Genomic DNA, 15,028 nt, shown 5'->3' on the forward strand with positions numbered 1-15,028 from the left:
AGTGCACGCTACTCTGTTTTTGTCAGACTTGAAATAGCCGAAATACCTTCACACTACGGAACTTCTTTGGCTCTTCCGTTCGACAATCTCTCCGGCATTGCAACCATCATCTGTTTTCTCTTCGGTCACGCTCGGTTGATTTTTCTAGTCGGCACACTCATTTCCTCCATTACCCGCTGGCTCCATTACCCGCTGGCTCCATTACCCGCTGGCTCCATTACCCGCTGGCTGCTTCCCAAACAAACACACGTGCGGCTTGGCACTTGTGCTGTATTCAACAAGTCACGCGACGTGACGCTGCGGCTGTGATTGGTTCGGCTCTGCGCTACTTAATTTGGATTGGCTGACCTTTTTTTTTATTTTTTTTTATTTTTAGAGGACAAGAGCAGCGAGGTCTATCGCGATAGCTTAATTTCTCTATCGAGTAAAAGTTATATCGCGATACATATCGTTATCGTTCTATCGCCCAGCTCTACATATGAAATGGATGTAACAAATCCAGACTGGGCACCAACACTGCACATGGGGCATGACGACATACCTGTATCAGACTCGGACCGGCACTCAAGGCGTACGCAACGGAAGCGAAAAAGAGCACCCATCGGAGGTAAACAACCCCCCCCCCCCCTCTAAAAACATACTAAATTGCTATCACTGTACACTAATCCGCACATAACTTCCAGATGAATCACACACCTGTCATTGGAATATTGGTGTACATTTACCTTATGTCTAATTTTATCTTACAGGCTTTCGTTATGCAGCTGCAGAGTCTGAAGGTGTGCCCCGTGCAGAAGTGATTGATGAAGATCTGACAGAAGACCAACAGCAAAATCACAATGTCATGGAGGCAGTGGACAGCAGTTGTGTTGGACAAGTGGAGGTTGAGGTAGCAGCTGCAAATGTGGATATACTGAAGAAATGTAAACCTTTTAAAATGATGACAGATTACAAACTCTCAGCTGTGTCTGTAATCAAACCTCTGTAACTTTGCTTCAAACACAACAAGAGAAAAAACTCTGAATGTTTCACATTAAAGTCGTACATTTATCTCAAAGCTCAATTATGTGACAGACATTTCATCCCATGTCAGTTTGGCCTCATCCTGGGCCGGATTATCCAGCACACACTCTGACCACAGGCCCATGGGCCACGCACAGCTGGGCTCCATCCAAGAGACAGCAAACAAACCAGCACAATAATAAAAGCACCATGTGATCTTCTTACATCTTCAAGACAAACATAGTAAAAACATGAGCATATTTGTTTCCTGATAAAATGATGTGACAGGTAGAACAGAGTAAAGTGGTGGTGTTACTGTTAAGTCTAATTGTTGAATGTTGCCATTGTGTTTCTTAAATTTGTACAGTCTTAGTTCAAGCAGTAGGATCAAAGCCATTCCTTTGATCCTGACCACCTCTCCAACCACTCTGTGCTGGGGGAGGTTTTATTGTAGATACATCCTATCTGGAAGATCTGTTTCTTTTGATGTAAGCTTCCTGGGTTTATGACCCTTTGGTCAGCAGGAGGTAACACACACACACACACACACACACACACACACACACACACACACACACACACACACACACACACACACACACACACACACACACTTACATACAGTGCCTTGTCTATGTAACCAAAGGGGGGTTGCAAGGGGAGGTGCTTTGTAAACTATTGTTTGAAGATTGTCAATAAAAGGCAGCGAGAGGAGGCCACCATTGGGGTCATTGTCGTGCTGGACACAGACGAGGCCTCCCTTGCGCAAGTAATGGATCGATCGACTGTCTTGTTTTCTTCATGATGAATAAGTCTCTAGAATTAGCGGGGTTTGTGGAAACACAGACCCAACATTTATTTGGTCCTTCGGAGCCGGAGCCTAACACATTGCATCCACCGAGGAGAGGGAGAGGACGCCACCGCAACGTCTGGGATGATTGACGTAAAGCCCTGGTGTTTTTGGCTTGCCACCAGGCCGGGAAGTTTGCTCCTGACCTCCCCTCGGGATGGATGACGATTGACGGGATCCAGAGGCTCTTCCCATGAACGTAAACAAACAGTGAGTACAGAAGGCCTTAGAGAGCGGCTACGGGCTGTGCGTTAAACGTGAGTCCGGGAGCGCGCTAGCCGCGTGAGAGAGACGCAGGCTTCTCCGCCATTTGGGGCGTAGAGAGTTCTCCGCCATTTGGGGCGTGGAGATAACCTAGGTTCGGCGTCTCCGCCGTGAAGGAGTCCGGAATCTCCGCCATTTGGGGCGTTAGAGAGTGTCTGAAGGTTGAATTCTCCGCCATATGGGGCGTTTGAGAGTTTTCAACAGAGAGCGCTAGCTGTGCGTGCAGACGCAAGCGATAGGCCTATGTTGTGTGTGTGTGCGGGCTGATTGTTAATGGAGAATAAAATGTGTAAGTCTGCCTTAGAAGGAGATTTAAAATTTATGGAGAAATTTTTACCAGGCAGCACGCAGTATGTAGGTTGTTGGCGTAAGAAATGTGGATTTGAAGGGACATTAGTGGAAGTTCAGTGTAAAATGCTGGTAGAAAGAATAGCTGTAAGTGTAGCTGGTAAAACAGGTAAAGCGAAGCAGAGGAAGGAATTGCAGTTAGCAATTGCTAAGTTGTAGCTGGAGCAGGTTCAGAAGAGGAGAGAAGCAAGAATGTTAGCAGAAAGTAGAGCCAGAGAAGAGCGTGAGAGAGCAGAGGCTGAGTATGGAGAGACATTGGGAGAAGCATTGAGTCCAAGACAGACTGGGCAGGGTAGGAAACAGAAAGTAAAGTTAGTGAACACAAACGTTACAACTACATATCCATCCCTGACACAAAACAAACAAACAAACAAAAAAAACATATGGTGTTTCTGTAACAGAGTGTGAAGATGAAGAAAGTTTTTCTCCTGATCCAGTCCGTGAGTGTGTCTGACGTCATGGTGTGTGTGAAAGGTATCCAGCTGGGGCAGACGTGATTCTGCAGGTCACCTGCCCAGTGGACAAAAAGAAATAAAATAGTTGTGTGGATGAATGATAGCATGAAGAGTGTTTGGTGTTTCTAAGTCTGAAACAGCTGTAATGCTATTTTCTGTTTTGGAGAAAAGTACAGTTAAAGAAAAAAAAACAGAGAGAGATGTGTGTTGTTTTAAGCAGTGATGAGAATAATGAAAGTGTGATGAGAGAAGAACACAAAAACATACTGAAAATGCATTAACTATACTAACCCTACATGCATTTACACATAAATGATACTCATGAAGACCAGACAGCATCTTAAGCATGAGATTCTGTTTGTCATCTTGTCCAAGTCACTAGTAAGATGAAAGTGATACATAGACTAGTGGACTGAATATTATAGGAGGACAGATGGTTGCATCATAGATGAGAGGTCTTAAATGAGTGAGCTGAGTGAGCTGATTGTGAGTTTCTGGTGTGTGAAGAAGTTTTACCATGGCACACATTTAGTTACATGAGAACTAAAACTTATTATGTGCTAAGACAACAGGGTTATGCTGTATGTTGTGTGTATGGCTGATTGGATGAATGTTTGAGATTAAACTGGCTGTTTGATTTGTCTTTTGTTATTTAAGTTGAGCCTGCCAATTGGGTTGTGACGATTTATCCCCCTGGCATGAAGAACACGTGTCATGACTTAAACAAGGCCTTTCTTTCCTTTGATTTCCTTTATTTTCTTTCTTTTATTTTGTTACTTTCATGGTGCACTGAAAGTTTTGTTTGATGATCTCTGTTTGAGCACGATCAGAATCGAAGCGTCGTCGAGAAAACTGTTGCAAAGTGAGCTTCTCCAAAATTAAAATGGGCTCAGGAGAAATCCACTTATTTGAGACAAGTTCCTGTCCAAAAGGATTCAGCGAGAAAATCCAGTCTAAATTATTTTTCTTTTTGAAATGACGTTGTTTTGCTGAGCGTGGAAACGGATGCGACGATAATTTCCACAATTAGCAAAAGAAGGAATCACTGAGTGAATGAGTAAGAGTTTTAAAATAAATGGGAAACTGACTGACTGACAAAAGCTGACAAGACTGACTGACTTAACACCATTGTGTGAAGTCAACCCCCACCTGACAAAGGTGTGGATGTGTCTCTGTGTGTGTCTCTGTTGCAGGAGCAGAAGGAGACCACAGGAGGAAACTTGGGACACATGACTATGTGAACTCTGAAAATTTAACCTTTTTAGTTTAAATTCTATGTCTGTGAATTTACCATGTGTGTGTCATTCACTACCTTGTGTTGCTCACAGAGATTACTGTGAGAAAGTGTGTACACACCTGCGCAGCGCTAACATTTACATTTCTCTTTACAGCAGATGGTTAATCATGTGATTTGATCATGTGGTTTACAGCAGGACACAACTTAATGATGTTTCTCTACCACAGGATTACTGAGATTTTGTATGAAGAGAACTGTAGTTACAGGCTATATGTTGATGATGAAATTACACTGTGTTTTTGAGAGAATGTTACAGGGAAGAAATGAATGCAGTGTGAGACATACTGTGATGAGACCATTGTTACTTTTTCCACAGCGAGTGTTAACTTTATGACTTTTCACAGCTCCTCTGGAATCTGGATGGCCGACACCTGACAACCGGGATGAACCTTGTGTTTGGCTAATGTTGTTTTTCTTTAAGAGTGCTTGTAAAGGATTCAGCACAGACAGACGAGTGACAATTGAACAGATGTGCAGTGGTTACAGAATAGTTACATCGGGGCCCATTATCTGACCACACTGTTGGGCTCATGGTGAGTAACAAACTTAAGGAACGTCACTGATTACAATGTGGAATGACGGTGAGATGTTAAATAATTTGGAACAAATTATGGGGAAAAGTAGGAGTTTAATGAGTTTAGAATAAACCTGCAATGATACTTGTCTCTGTGATGCTGAATACTTTATTACTCTTATGATCTATAGTTGGTTGCAAATGTGAAGTTGTTTTAATTTTAAGACTTTGTCTTCTAGGATACAGGAGCTGGGAGCTAAACAAGCTGAACATTTCAATGCTGACTAATGTTTTTACACAGGGTTACAGCTTGGAGTGAAGCTGCTCCAAGGGACAAACCTTGGAGATTGTTTTAGGGAGACTGTGCAACACTCTTGTACATGTCTCATTGGGGAGTTGACACATGGCGAAAGCCGTGTGGCGAGAGGAGTGTCATTTTTTAATTTGTAGATATCGTGAGGTGCCATGACGAGAAGGAGTGACTGAGAGGATCGTCCACAAGATGCAAGCTGAGGCCAGGAGAGAGTTTTCAGGAGGATCGGAGATCACCTTCAGCACAGAGAGCTGTGTTACTGGTCTTCCAAAGGATCGTCACGAGGAGACTTTGCACAGCAAATCTTAAATAAGATGAAAGAGTTTCGACGTTGACGTTAAGGAAGACAACTAAGCTGTTTGCGTGTCGAGGAGCCTGTGCCATCACCAGGGAAGTCTCAAATGTCCCAGGAATGGGTGGACCAAAGACCAGCTTTCCAGAGTCATTAATTTGTTTTAGGAGTTTTATTTTTCATTTTGTTAGACATGGCACAGTTGAAAGTAAAAGAAGACCACTCTAATTTGTCATGTGTTGTCATATTTTGATATATTTGATTACTTTTCATTGGTTATATTATATCGGGTAAAAATCACCCGGCATTAGTGATCGTGTTACTATTTATAGCGATAGTGTTCTAGGGTTAAATCTTCAGCAGCGTTGGAAAATGGAACCTGGGGGAGAGTGCCAAGCTCCAGAAAGTGACAGCGCAGAGGAGGTCCAGCGATGGACTTGTGGTTCTGTGAACAGCACAAATGCCAGGTGACTGTAAAATAACTAACAGCACTTTTTCCACAAGTGAAGCCAGTAACTTACTATCCTAAAAGATTAGCTCTAGTTGCTCGTGCTTTACCTCCATGCGTGAGATCAGTATGTGCAGCAGTTTAAGCTGTACAATGTTTCAATAGTTTATTTCACCTTTTGACATTGTTAGTTCCACACGAGGTAGATGTCTACTACTGCAGACTAAACTTACATTTCTGACACCTACAAGACACTTGTCTTTAATGTTACTCTCACAACCACACATATTACCATAAAGTGGTGCACAATTCTGAATCTGTCCAACCCTTTTTGCCAACGGAGGAGGGCACTTCTCATGAGTGTAGAGAGCGCGAGGAGAAGAAGTGTAAGCTGAGGGATGACTTAATAGATGTGCCACTCGTTGAGGGAAAGGTTTGGTTTGCTGATGGTTTGAGTTTTACAACAGCAGAGGGACAGACTAGAACACGTTTTACTGTAGCAGACAGTGAGAGAGAGTTATCTATGTAGGACAACTAGCATGTTTCATATTTGCTTGAGCAGCAGAGATGCTAGCTTTAACGGAAGTGTGTAAAGCTGTAGAGAGACAATATACACTGATAGGCAGTATACATTTGCTACTGTACATTTCTTTGTAGTGCAGTGAGTGAGACGAGGTGTGACAACCTCTACAGGGAAACCTGCAGAACACACCAAACTCTTGCAAAATCTGCTGGAGGCAGTGTTATTAACCAGTAGAATTGCCATTTGTAAATGTGCAGCACACATGTGAGGGAAAGATCCAGTTGCATTAGGGAAAGTTTTTGCAGATAAGATCACAAAAGAAGCAGCTGTAGTTAAACATGGTGTTAACCTTTTATCAGTACAGCATCAGCAGACATGCAGGCCCACTCACCTACAGCAGGAAAACAGTTGTGACTTACAGAGGGAGCAAGCTTGCAGGATGATTTTTTATCTGTGTGATAAACCAGTACTGCCTGATAATTTGTATAAGACTGCTGCTATTTTGAGCCATTGGCTTTGCCATGTCTCAAACAGGAGGGAAATGAGCAGTCGTTATACTCATTCTAGGATTATTAAATACTTTAAAAAAAAAAAACTTTTGCAGGCAGAGAGAACTAATGGAATAGTAAAGTTAAGATTTAGGAAGACAGGCAGGACATGGTTAGACTGTATAGAATAAGTACATGAGGATTACTCCAACAGAGAATGGTCTGACTCTTTGAGATTACACATGTTAGAGCATTTAGAGTTCCAGTCTTCTGTAGTGCTGATAGAAAAGCAGAAGAGAGAGCGTATTAGCAGATTAGATGCTTGAAAATGTTTAAAAGTAAAGTAGTCATGAGAACAAATGATCTGCCAGATGATTCTGTTTCTCCGCAGGAGCAGAGTCTGAAGTCTGGAGATTGGATGTTGATAAGGCCATGGAGAGGAAGTGCTGGTCCAGTCCATGGTGGGAAGGTCCATATCGGATGCTGCTGACGACGACCACAGCAGTGAAGATTGCTGGAAGGAACACTTGGATATATCAAGCGCACTGCAAGAAGGTGACACACATCCAGGCCAGCTCGGAGTAAGTGGCAGGAAGACCGGGAACAAAGGGGGGGGAAAGCCTCCAGGGCCCCTCGTCTCAATCCGGTGAAGAAACCAACTGAGCCACAGGTACTCATCAGAATGGCTGGGAATGTGCTGTGCATCTTCTTGTGCCTGTGGACCCTGAGTGGGATGACAGGGAGCGCACTGGAACAGAGCAAACCACACCCAGTACCAGCATGGGTTTTCAACAACTACTGGTGGCAGTTTAAGAACACAACCGCTCACATTTAGAATGAGACCAATGGTTATGCTTGTGATGCCACTGGCTACACATTCTTCTGGACTGTGGCCCTATAGCATCACTGAGAGCGAGGCAGTTTGTCTGGTTGCTTTAGCAACACATCCGGGAACACTGCCAACTTTTCAACTGCTCTGAACCTGAATGGAAGGTTGATTCACCAGTAGCTGGGAAGGTGAACTGCTCTGGTGAGACAGACCTGCTCGTCTGACTCAAAGAATATGACTTGTTGCAGGACATTGAACAGCTAAACGAACTGGAAACAGGCCAATTGCCTATGTGTATGAAGGACAATGGATTAGCCCAAGTTGGAGATCAACCATGGAACATGGCAACATCACCTATTCTTTTTGTTTTCTGCAAGAAGGATGTAAACAGAGAAGCCTTTTGTCTACATTACATCATGAACACTTGAGGTTTCGAGCCAAGAAGTTCAAAACAGCTTGATCCAATTTCCTTTACAAAGCTTTTTCTGTGGTGACAACAGGACAGGAGAAGAGTTGTAAATGCAGATAATTCACCAGTTGACTCTAACCCCCACAGGATGCCTACAGTGAAAAGATTTGGGGGGTTGATAGGAGTCATAAAGAAGGGTGTTGACCAGGCTGCAGCTTTGAAGTTAGCTGAGAGCCATATGGACAAACAATAAAGTCAACTGATGCGTTTAAATACCTATGTCTGTATACAGTTGGATTGTAGTGACATATGATTTTTGAGAATGATGATTCTTCTTGTTTGACCTTTGACATTCAGTTGTTTACTTGAAGAAATACATAATGAATTGCACGACAGGAGTAGATCCGCCACAAGGCTGGATAGCTTGGTTACCGTCTGGTCCTTGGTGGCATCTTCTTTTGAAAAAATTAATTCCTGTTTTTGGACTGTTGATACTGATTTGCTTATGTATAGGATGTAGTTTACTGTGTATGAATGAAATCTATACTGACACTGTCCAAACAAAGGGTGCATAAGTTGAAACTTAAGAACAATGACAAAAAGGAGGGAAATGTTAAGTCTAATTGTTGAATGTTGCCATTGTGTTTCTTAAATTTGTACAGTCTTAGTTTAAGCAGCAGGATCAAAGCCATTCCTTTGATCCTGGCCACCTCTCCAGCCACTCTGTGCTGGGGGAGGTTTTATTGTAGATACATCCTATCTGAAAGATCTGTTTCTTTTGATGTAAACTTCCTGGGTTTATGACCCTTTGGTCAGCAGGAGGTAACACACACACACACACACACACACACACACACACACACACACACACACACACACACACACACACACACACACACACACACTTACATACAGTGCCTTGTCTATGTAACCAAAGGGGGGTTGCAAGGGGAGGTGCTTTGTAAACTATTGTTTGAAGATTGTCAATAAAAGGCAGCGAGAGGAGGCCACCATTGGGGTCATTGTCGTGCTGGACACAGACGAGGCCTCCCTTGCGCAAGTAATGGATCGATCGACTGTCTTGTTTTCTTCATGATGAATAAGTCTCTAGAATTAGCGGGGTTTGTGGAAACACAGACCCAACAGTTACAGCCTTTCTCCCCTCTGCTGCCGAGGCTGTTAGTCTCTCCCAAACTCAGCTACAGGACTTCCAAATGAATGAAAGCAGCAGAAGTGGCTTTACAAAGGAAAGAGGAAGAGGAGAAGAAGAGGAGAGGGAGGCCACCCTGACCATCACTCCAGCTGAAAACATCACACTTCCATTAAAGTTGGTGAGGAAATGTTGAGCAGGATGAGCTGCTGGCTAATCTGGAGGCTGTAGCAGCAGCTCACAGTCACAGTGGGTTTCCACTCATGAAAAAGCTCTGGCTGCTTCATTTCTCATCTCATATCAGAGACTTTAAAGCTTCACTGAAGCTGTACTGTGATGCTTTCACATTCCAGTAAGGCCTCCATAATGATTTCAGCTGTTCTGTACACACACTGTGTGCCCTGTATGGCTCAAAGTCTCTGCAGCCTGTTTTTATCTGCTATCATCAGATCTTCATCATCCTCATTCACATCCCTCACACACTCTACAGCCTCATCAGCACTGACTTCATCTTCACTGACTGATGGAGCACAACATGAACCTGTGGAGGCTGAAACACTGTCCTGTCAAACATCTCCCCGTCACCACTCCACTTCTGTCAGCCTTTAAATGAACCCTGCTCAAGTCTGTCACTTCTGTTTGGAGCCAAAAGGAAAAACTGTTGTTCAGTCGTTTGGAAAGACAACATTTCTGAAAGCACTCAAACTTCTTCACATTTGTCTTCAGACACATCCTGAACATTTAGGAACTGAAGAAAGTTTCAAACATCAAAGACATGAAATATAGAAAAACAACAACAGCCGCAGTCAGTGAACTCACCTCAGAGTCTCCAGTCGACAGTTTGGACTCTCCAGTCCAGCACACAGAAGCTTCATCCCTGAATCCTGCAGCTTGTAGTTGTTACTCATGTCCAGCTCTGTCAGATGGGAGGGGTTGGACTTCAGAGCTGAGGCCACAAATTCACAGTGAGACTCTGAGAGTCGACACTCAGTCAGTCTGTGATGATAGAAAATATAAAATGTGTTATTATAAAAGCAGAAAATCTGCATTATAAACACAGACTGAATGTATATGAAGACAAAACAGAGTGAGGTCATAATCTGATGAATCTGCTCTTCACATCTGTGCTTCAGCTCCTCTTACTGTGTTTGACATGACACAACGATTGAGTCTCTCTCAGACCTGCAGACTTTTAATGAGAATCTTTGTTTGGCTTTAATCTGCAGATGAAGGAGGAAGATGGTGTCACATTTAGGCTTCCATAATGTCCACAGTCTGTCACTGAGATCTGATCCAGAGTCAGAGTGAAGACACACATTTGGACTGTTTCCTGTTTTGACTCCAGAACATTTTGAATGAGTTCAGCTCAGTGAAGAGTTCCAGCTGGAAAGATGATCTCTGTTTGCTACCTGCTGTCAGGTACGACTGTTCACGTCCACACGCAGGAAAAACCTGCTGACTGTTACCAAACGGAGCAGAAATCTCATCACTGGACAATAATGATGAATGAACTCAGAGCTGCTGATATCAGATCTGATTTCAGAGGAACTAAACACAGAAATGATTGGCTCATTTGAGCTTTCTGAGCCATTATCTGCTGCTGTGTCGCTAGTTGGCAGAAAATGATTTGTATTCCTGTTCAGGGCTTCAGTGTTTGTGAGTCCAGATCCAGGTGACAGCAAGTCAAAATGATGTTACCTGTCTGTGTCCAGCAGCAGCCTGTATTCACTTTGAATATTGTTATAACCTGACATGGATCAGTTTGTCTTTGATTGGTTTGTAAATGTCACTGTTTCCATTGGACCTGAGTGACGTACAAAGACAGAGAGGGAGAGAAAGGAGAGAGAGGATGGAGACAGCAAAGAGAGAGCAAACACAAACAGGTGAGAGTGGACAGGTGACCAAGGTCAGCAACCAATCAGAGAGCTTCTGTTTGACCCACAGTCACTGATGATGACTGCACATAACCAAGCAGTGTGTTACTCTGATATCAAATATGGATCCTGCTCTTATAATAATGATCATCAGATGATATTATTGTGTTATTTTGTAGCTGAATACGATGTTTGTGTGATTATCAGTGAAAGAAGCAGTGAGGAGGATGGAGAGAGAGAGAGGACAGAGGGTGAAGTTAGAAACACTAAAAGGATTTTTCATGGATTTCATGGATGATTTGAGTGATTTCCAGCAGGACACTTAAACATGTCAGTGGACGTCCTAAAGAACATATTCACTGATATGAAACGTGTCATTGAACAGGATTAATATCAGTGGAAACATGGTGGAAACAGCTGTGACTGCATGGATGTGACACACTTCAAATCTGTTCTCCACTCTTGGATTTGGGATCCATGGAGCTGCTGCTGAGTCTGTACAATAAAGGAATGGTGTGGAAGGTTGCAGCGTATGGACACAAACACTTTGTGGTTACAATCTGATTTTATTTTCAAAATTAAGCTACTAACCTACACTGATCAATGATGTTAATGATCACATCTGGACTCACCCAGCCTTTCTGCAGTTCCTCACAGCTGGAATCAGTCTCTGTCGTCCCGGCACTGATGTGTTGTACTTCTGCAGGTCCAACTCATCCAGAACCTCCTCTGACATCTGCAGCATGAAGGCCAGAGCTGAGCACTCGATCTCAGAGAGTTTCTTCTCTGATCTGTTCTCTGACTTCAGGAACTCTTGGATCTCCTGATGTACTGAGAGGTCGTTCATCTCCATCAGACAGTGGAAGATGTTGATGCTTCTGTCAGGAGAGATTTTATCACTGTTCATCTTCTTCAGGTTGTTGATGACTCTCTGGATGGTTCCTGGACTGCTCTCTGTCTGACCCAGCAGACCTACTAAGAGTCTCTGGTTGGACTCCAGACAGAGGCCATGAAGGAAGCGAACAAACAGGTCCAGGTGGCCATTTTTACTCTGGAGGGATTTCTCCATGGCTCTGTTCAGGAAATCATCCAGAGAGGACTTGTTGTATTTTTGTCCCAAGAAGTTCTTCAGCACCTCTGTCTTCCTGTTGGTGTGACAGTGGAACATGTAGACAGCAGCCAGAAACTCCTGAATGCTCAGATGAACAAAGCAGTAGACTGGTTTCTGGAAGATCTCACACTCTCTTTTGAAGATCTCTGTACAAACTCCTGAGTACACCGAGGCCTCTGTCACTTCCAGACCACACTGCTCCAGGTCTTCTTGGTAGAACATGATGTTTCCTTTCTCCAGATGTTCAAACGCCAGCCTCCCCAGCTTCAGAAAAACTTCCCTGTCAGCCTCCGTCAGCTCCTGTGGACTCGTCTCATGTCCCTCATGGTACTTGTTCTTCTTCCTCTTTGTCTGAACCAGCAGGAAGTGTGAGTACATGTCAGTCAGGGTCTTGGGCAGCTCTCCTCTCTGCTCTGTAGTCAACATGTGCTCCAGAACTGTAGCAGTGATCCAGCAGAAGACTGGGATACTACACATGATGTGGAGGCTCCTGGATGTCTTCATGTGGGAGATGATTCTGCTGGACAGCTCTTCATCACTGAATCTCCTCCTGAAGTACTCCTCCTTCTGGGCGTCAGTGAAGCCTCGTACTTCTGTTAGCCTGTCAACATGTGTAGGAGGGATCTGATTGGCTGCTGCGGGTCGGGAAGTTATCCAGACGAGAGCCGAGGGAAGCAGATTCCCCTGGATGAGGTTTGTCAGCAGCTGGCTGACTGATGACTTCTGTGTGACATCAGACAGCAGCTTCCTGTTGGTGAAATCCAATGAAAGTCTGCTTTCATCCAGGCCGTCAAAGATGAACAAAAGCTGAGAGACAGCCAGCTTCTCTGCTGTGACCTTCTGTAATGTTGGATGGAAAACATGGAGCAGCTCCAGAAGACTGTACTGCTCATCTCTGATCAGGTTCAGCTCCCTGAATGAAAGCAGAACCACCACACTGACATGTTGGTTCTCCAAGCCCTCTGCCCAGTCCAGAGTGAACTTCTGCACTGAGAAGGTTTTTCCAACACCAGCCACGCCGTTGGTCAGAACCACTCTGATGGGTCTCTGTTGGTCAGGTAAGGCTTTAAAGATGTCCTGGCACCTGATTGGAGCGTCATGGAGGGCGTCCATCTTGGAAGCTGTCTCCAGCTGCCTCACCTCATGTTGGGTATGAACCTCTTCACTCTGTCCCTCTGTGATGTAGAGCTCAGTGTAGATCCTGTTGAGGAGGGTTCTACTTCCTGTTTCATCACTTCCTTCAGTCACACGTTCACATCTCCTCCTCAGACTGATCTTATGTTCATCTAAAACCTCCTGCAGACCAACATCTGCTGAAAGAAAGAAAAACAATGAGACTAAAGAGAAAGAAAACTCTTCAATGTCTGAACAACACAAGAAGTCCAGTTTTCAGAAATGAGTCCATCAGCAGACAGATGTTCAGTCTTACTTTGTACACAGCTGCTCTGACTGGCTGTCTGCAGTCCAGCTCTGCTTCTGGATCTTTCTCCACACTGTGCAGAAGCTCTGATGGTGACACAGAAAAGTCAAAGTGGAGATACTTCTGTCCACCTTTGATTAGACTCATTATAAAAAGGAAAACAAAGTTTGAACACAGTCATGTTTCCAGTTCACTGACTTACATTTATTCCATGGACACTCACTCTAACCTGAACCACAGCTACAACCCAACATTGTTGAGGCCTCATCTCCTCCTTTCCTGACTGTAGAGGTTAAATATGCAACAACCAACAAATAAAAGAATTTGGTTCATTTCAAAGAAATTCACACGGTGACCAAGTAAAGTAACCGTAGTAAAGGAGACAACATCCCGTTGATGGTGGGATTATTTGAAAGATTTGCTTTGGTCACGTCACCAAATGCAGTTGAACCACCCGTGGATCCATGTTTGACCATTCTACCACTCTGAGCTCTGCTTTTGAATCATTTTATTATTATCATCATTCATTTATTCATTCTTTGGAGGGGGGCTATTTCCTAATGCCGCCCTAATAAGCTGATGTTCAAGGGGAAATATAACAGAAACTCTTTCAGTGTTATTCATTAATAAATTAACAGATAAACTGTGAAGAAGAAACAAACTGAGATTTAAAGGAGAGAGTGAAAAACTTGATCATCCATCCTTATAATACATGTTTATCAGTATCTGCTGTGACCATACTGCAGTAATAACTACAAGTCTACATTTCTGTGACTGTTGATCAATCACAGCAGGAATCTGAGCTCATCTCTGCACACAGAGCAGCTTCAGCTCTGGGATAAACTGCTCGCTTCACGTCCTTCTCAGCTCACAGACACTCATCCTGATATTTTCCTTTAACATTTGATGGTATAATTCATCTGAGTTTACACTTTATCTGCATGAATACAGAAAAACAGACCCAAACACCAGAAACCATCAGTTTCACCATGTAGAATATATTGTTGTTTCCTTGCTTTTAATTCAGAGAAAAACTCTGATTTGGATTTTCTCTGTTCTCTTTGCCACAGCCCATCCCAGCAGCAGCTGAAGCAGCTGACTGTCACAACACTGAATAACACTTTAGGAGGAACGTCTTGATGCATTCTTAATCATCCAGGAAAGTAAATCTCCAAAAGTTGATTCTGTTCATCTGGACGTAGAGTAAATGTGGTTATCCCAGCTGGACTTTTGTCAAAGCTGGGATAACCACATTTACCAGCCGCTGCTTAAGCAAAAACCTGTAGTGATCCCGTACGTGTCAGGAGTGTCGGAGCAGCTGAGTCGCATTTTTTCTAAACACCGGGTCTCTGTGGCTTTTAAACCCCAAAACACACTGCGCCAAAAACTGGTCCATCCCAAGGATCAGAGTAACAGAGTAACATAGCGTACACTGTTAAGT

At 43.6% G+C, this 15,028-nt stretch overlaps 2 protein-coding genes and 1 long non-coding RNA gene across 3 annotated transcripts in view; 1 reads left to right on the forward strand and 2 right to left on the reverse strand.

The window, feature by feature from the left end:
• LOC145419284 (ribonuclease inhibitor-like) overlaps window positions 1–15,028 on the reverse strand; it is a 166,033-nt gene that overhangs the window by 39,065 nt on the left and 111,940 nt on the right. The window lies entirely within an intron of this gene.
• LOC145425258 (uncharacterized) lies at window positions 1,290–9,102 on the forward strand. The gene is made up of 2 exons (XR_013905913.1): window positions 1,290–2,062; window positions 5,181–9,102. It is a non-coding gene; the product is annotated as an uncharacterized LOC145425258 (long non-coding RNA).
• LOC145426153 (protein NLRC3-like) lies at window positions 9,540–14,916 on the reverse strand. Its single transcript, XM_080299685.1, has 5 exons — window positions 14,885–14,916; window positions 13,597–13,673; window positions 11,689–13,480; window positions 10,002–10,178; window positions 9,540–9,817 (listed from the first exon to the last, which is right to left on the reverse strand). The coding sequence occupies exons 1-5, from the start codon at window positions 14,914–14,916 to the stop codon at window positions 9,781–9,783; spliced, it is 2,115 nt and encodes a 704-aa protein (XP_080155811.1). The 3' UTR covers window positions 9,540–9,780.

The sequence above is a fragment of the Astatotilapia calliptera genome, chromosome 3 (assembly GCF_964374335.1).
Source record: "Astatotilapia calliptera chromosome 3, fAstCal68.1, whole genome shotgun sequence".
In the NCBI taxonomy this organism is placed as follows: Eukaryota; Metazoa; Chordata; class Actinopteri; order Cichliformes; family Cichlidae; genus Astatotilapia; species Astatotilapia calliptera.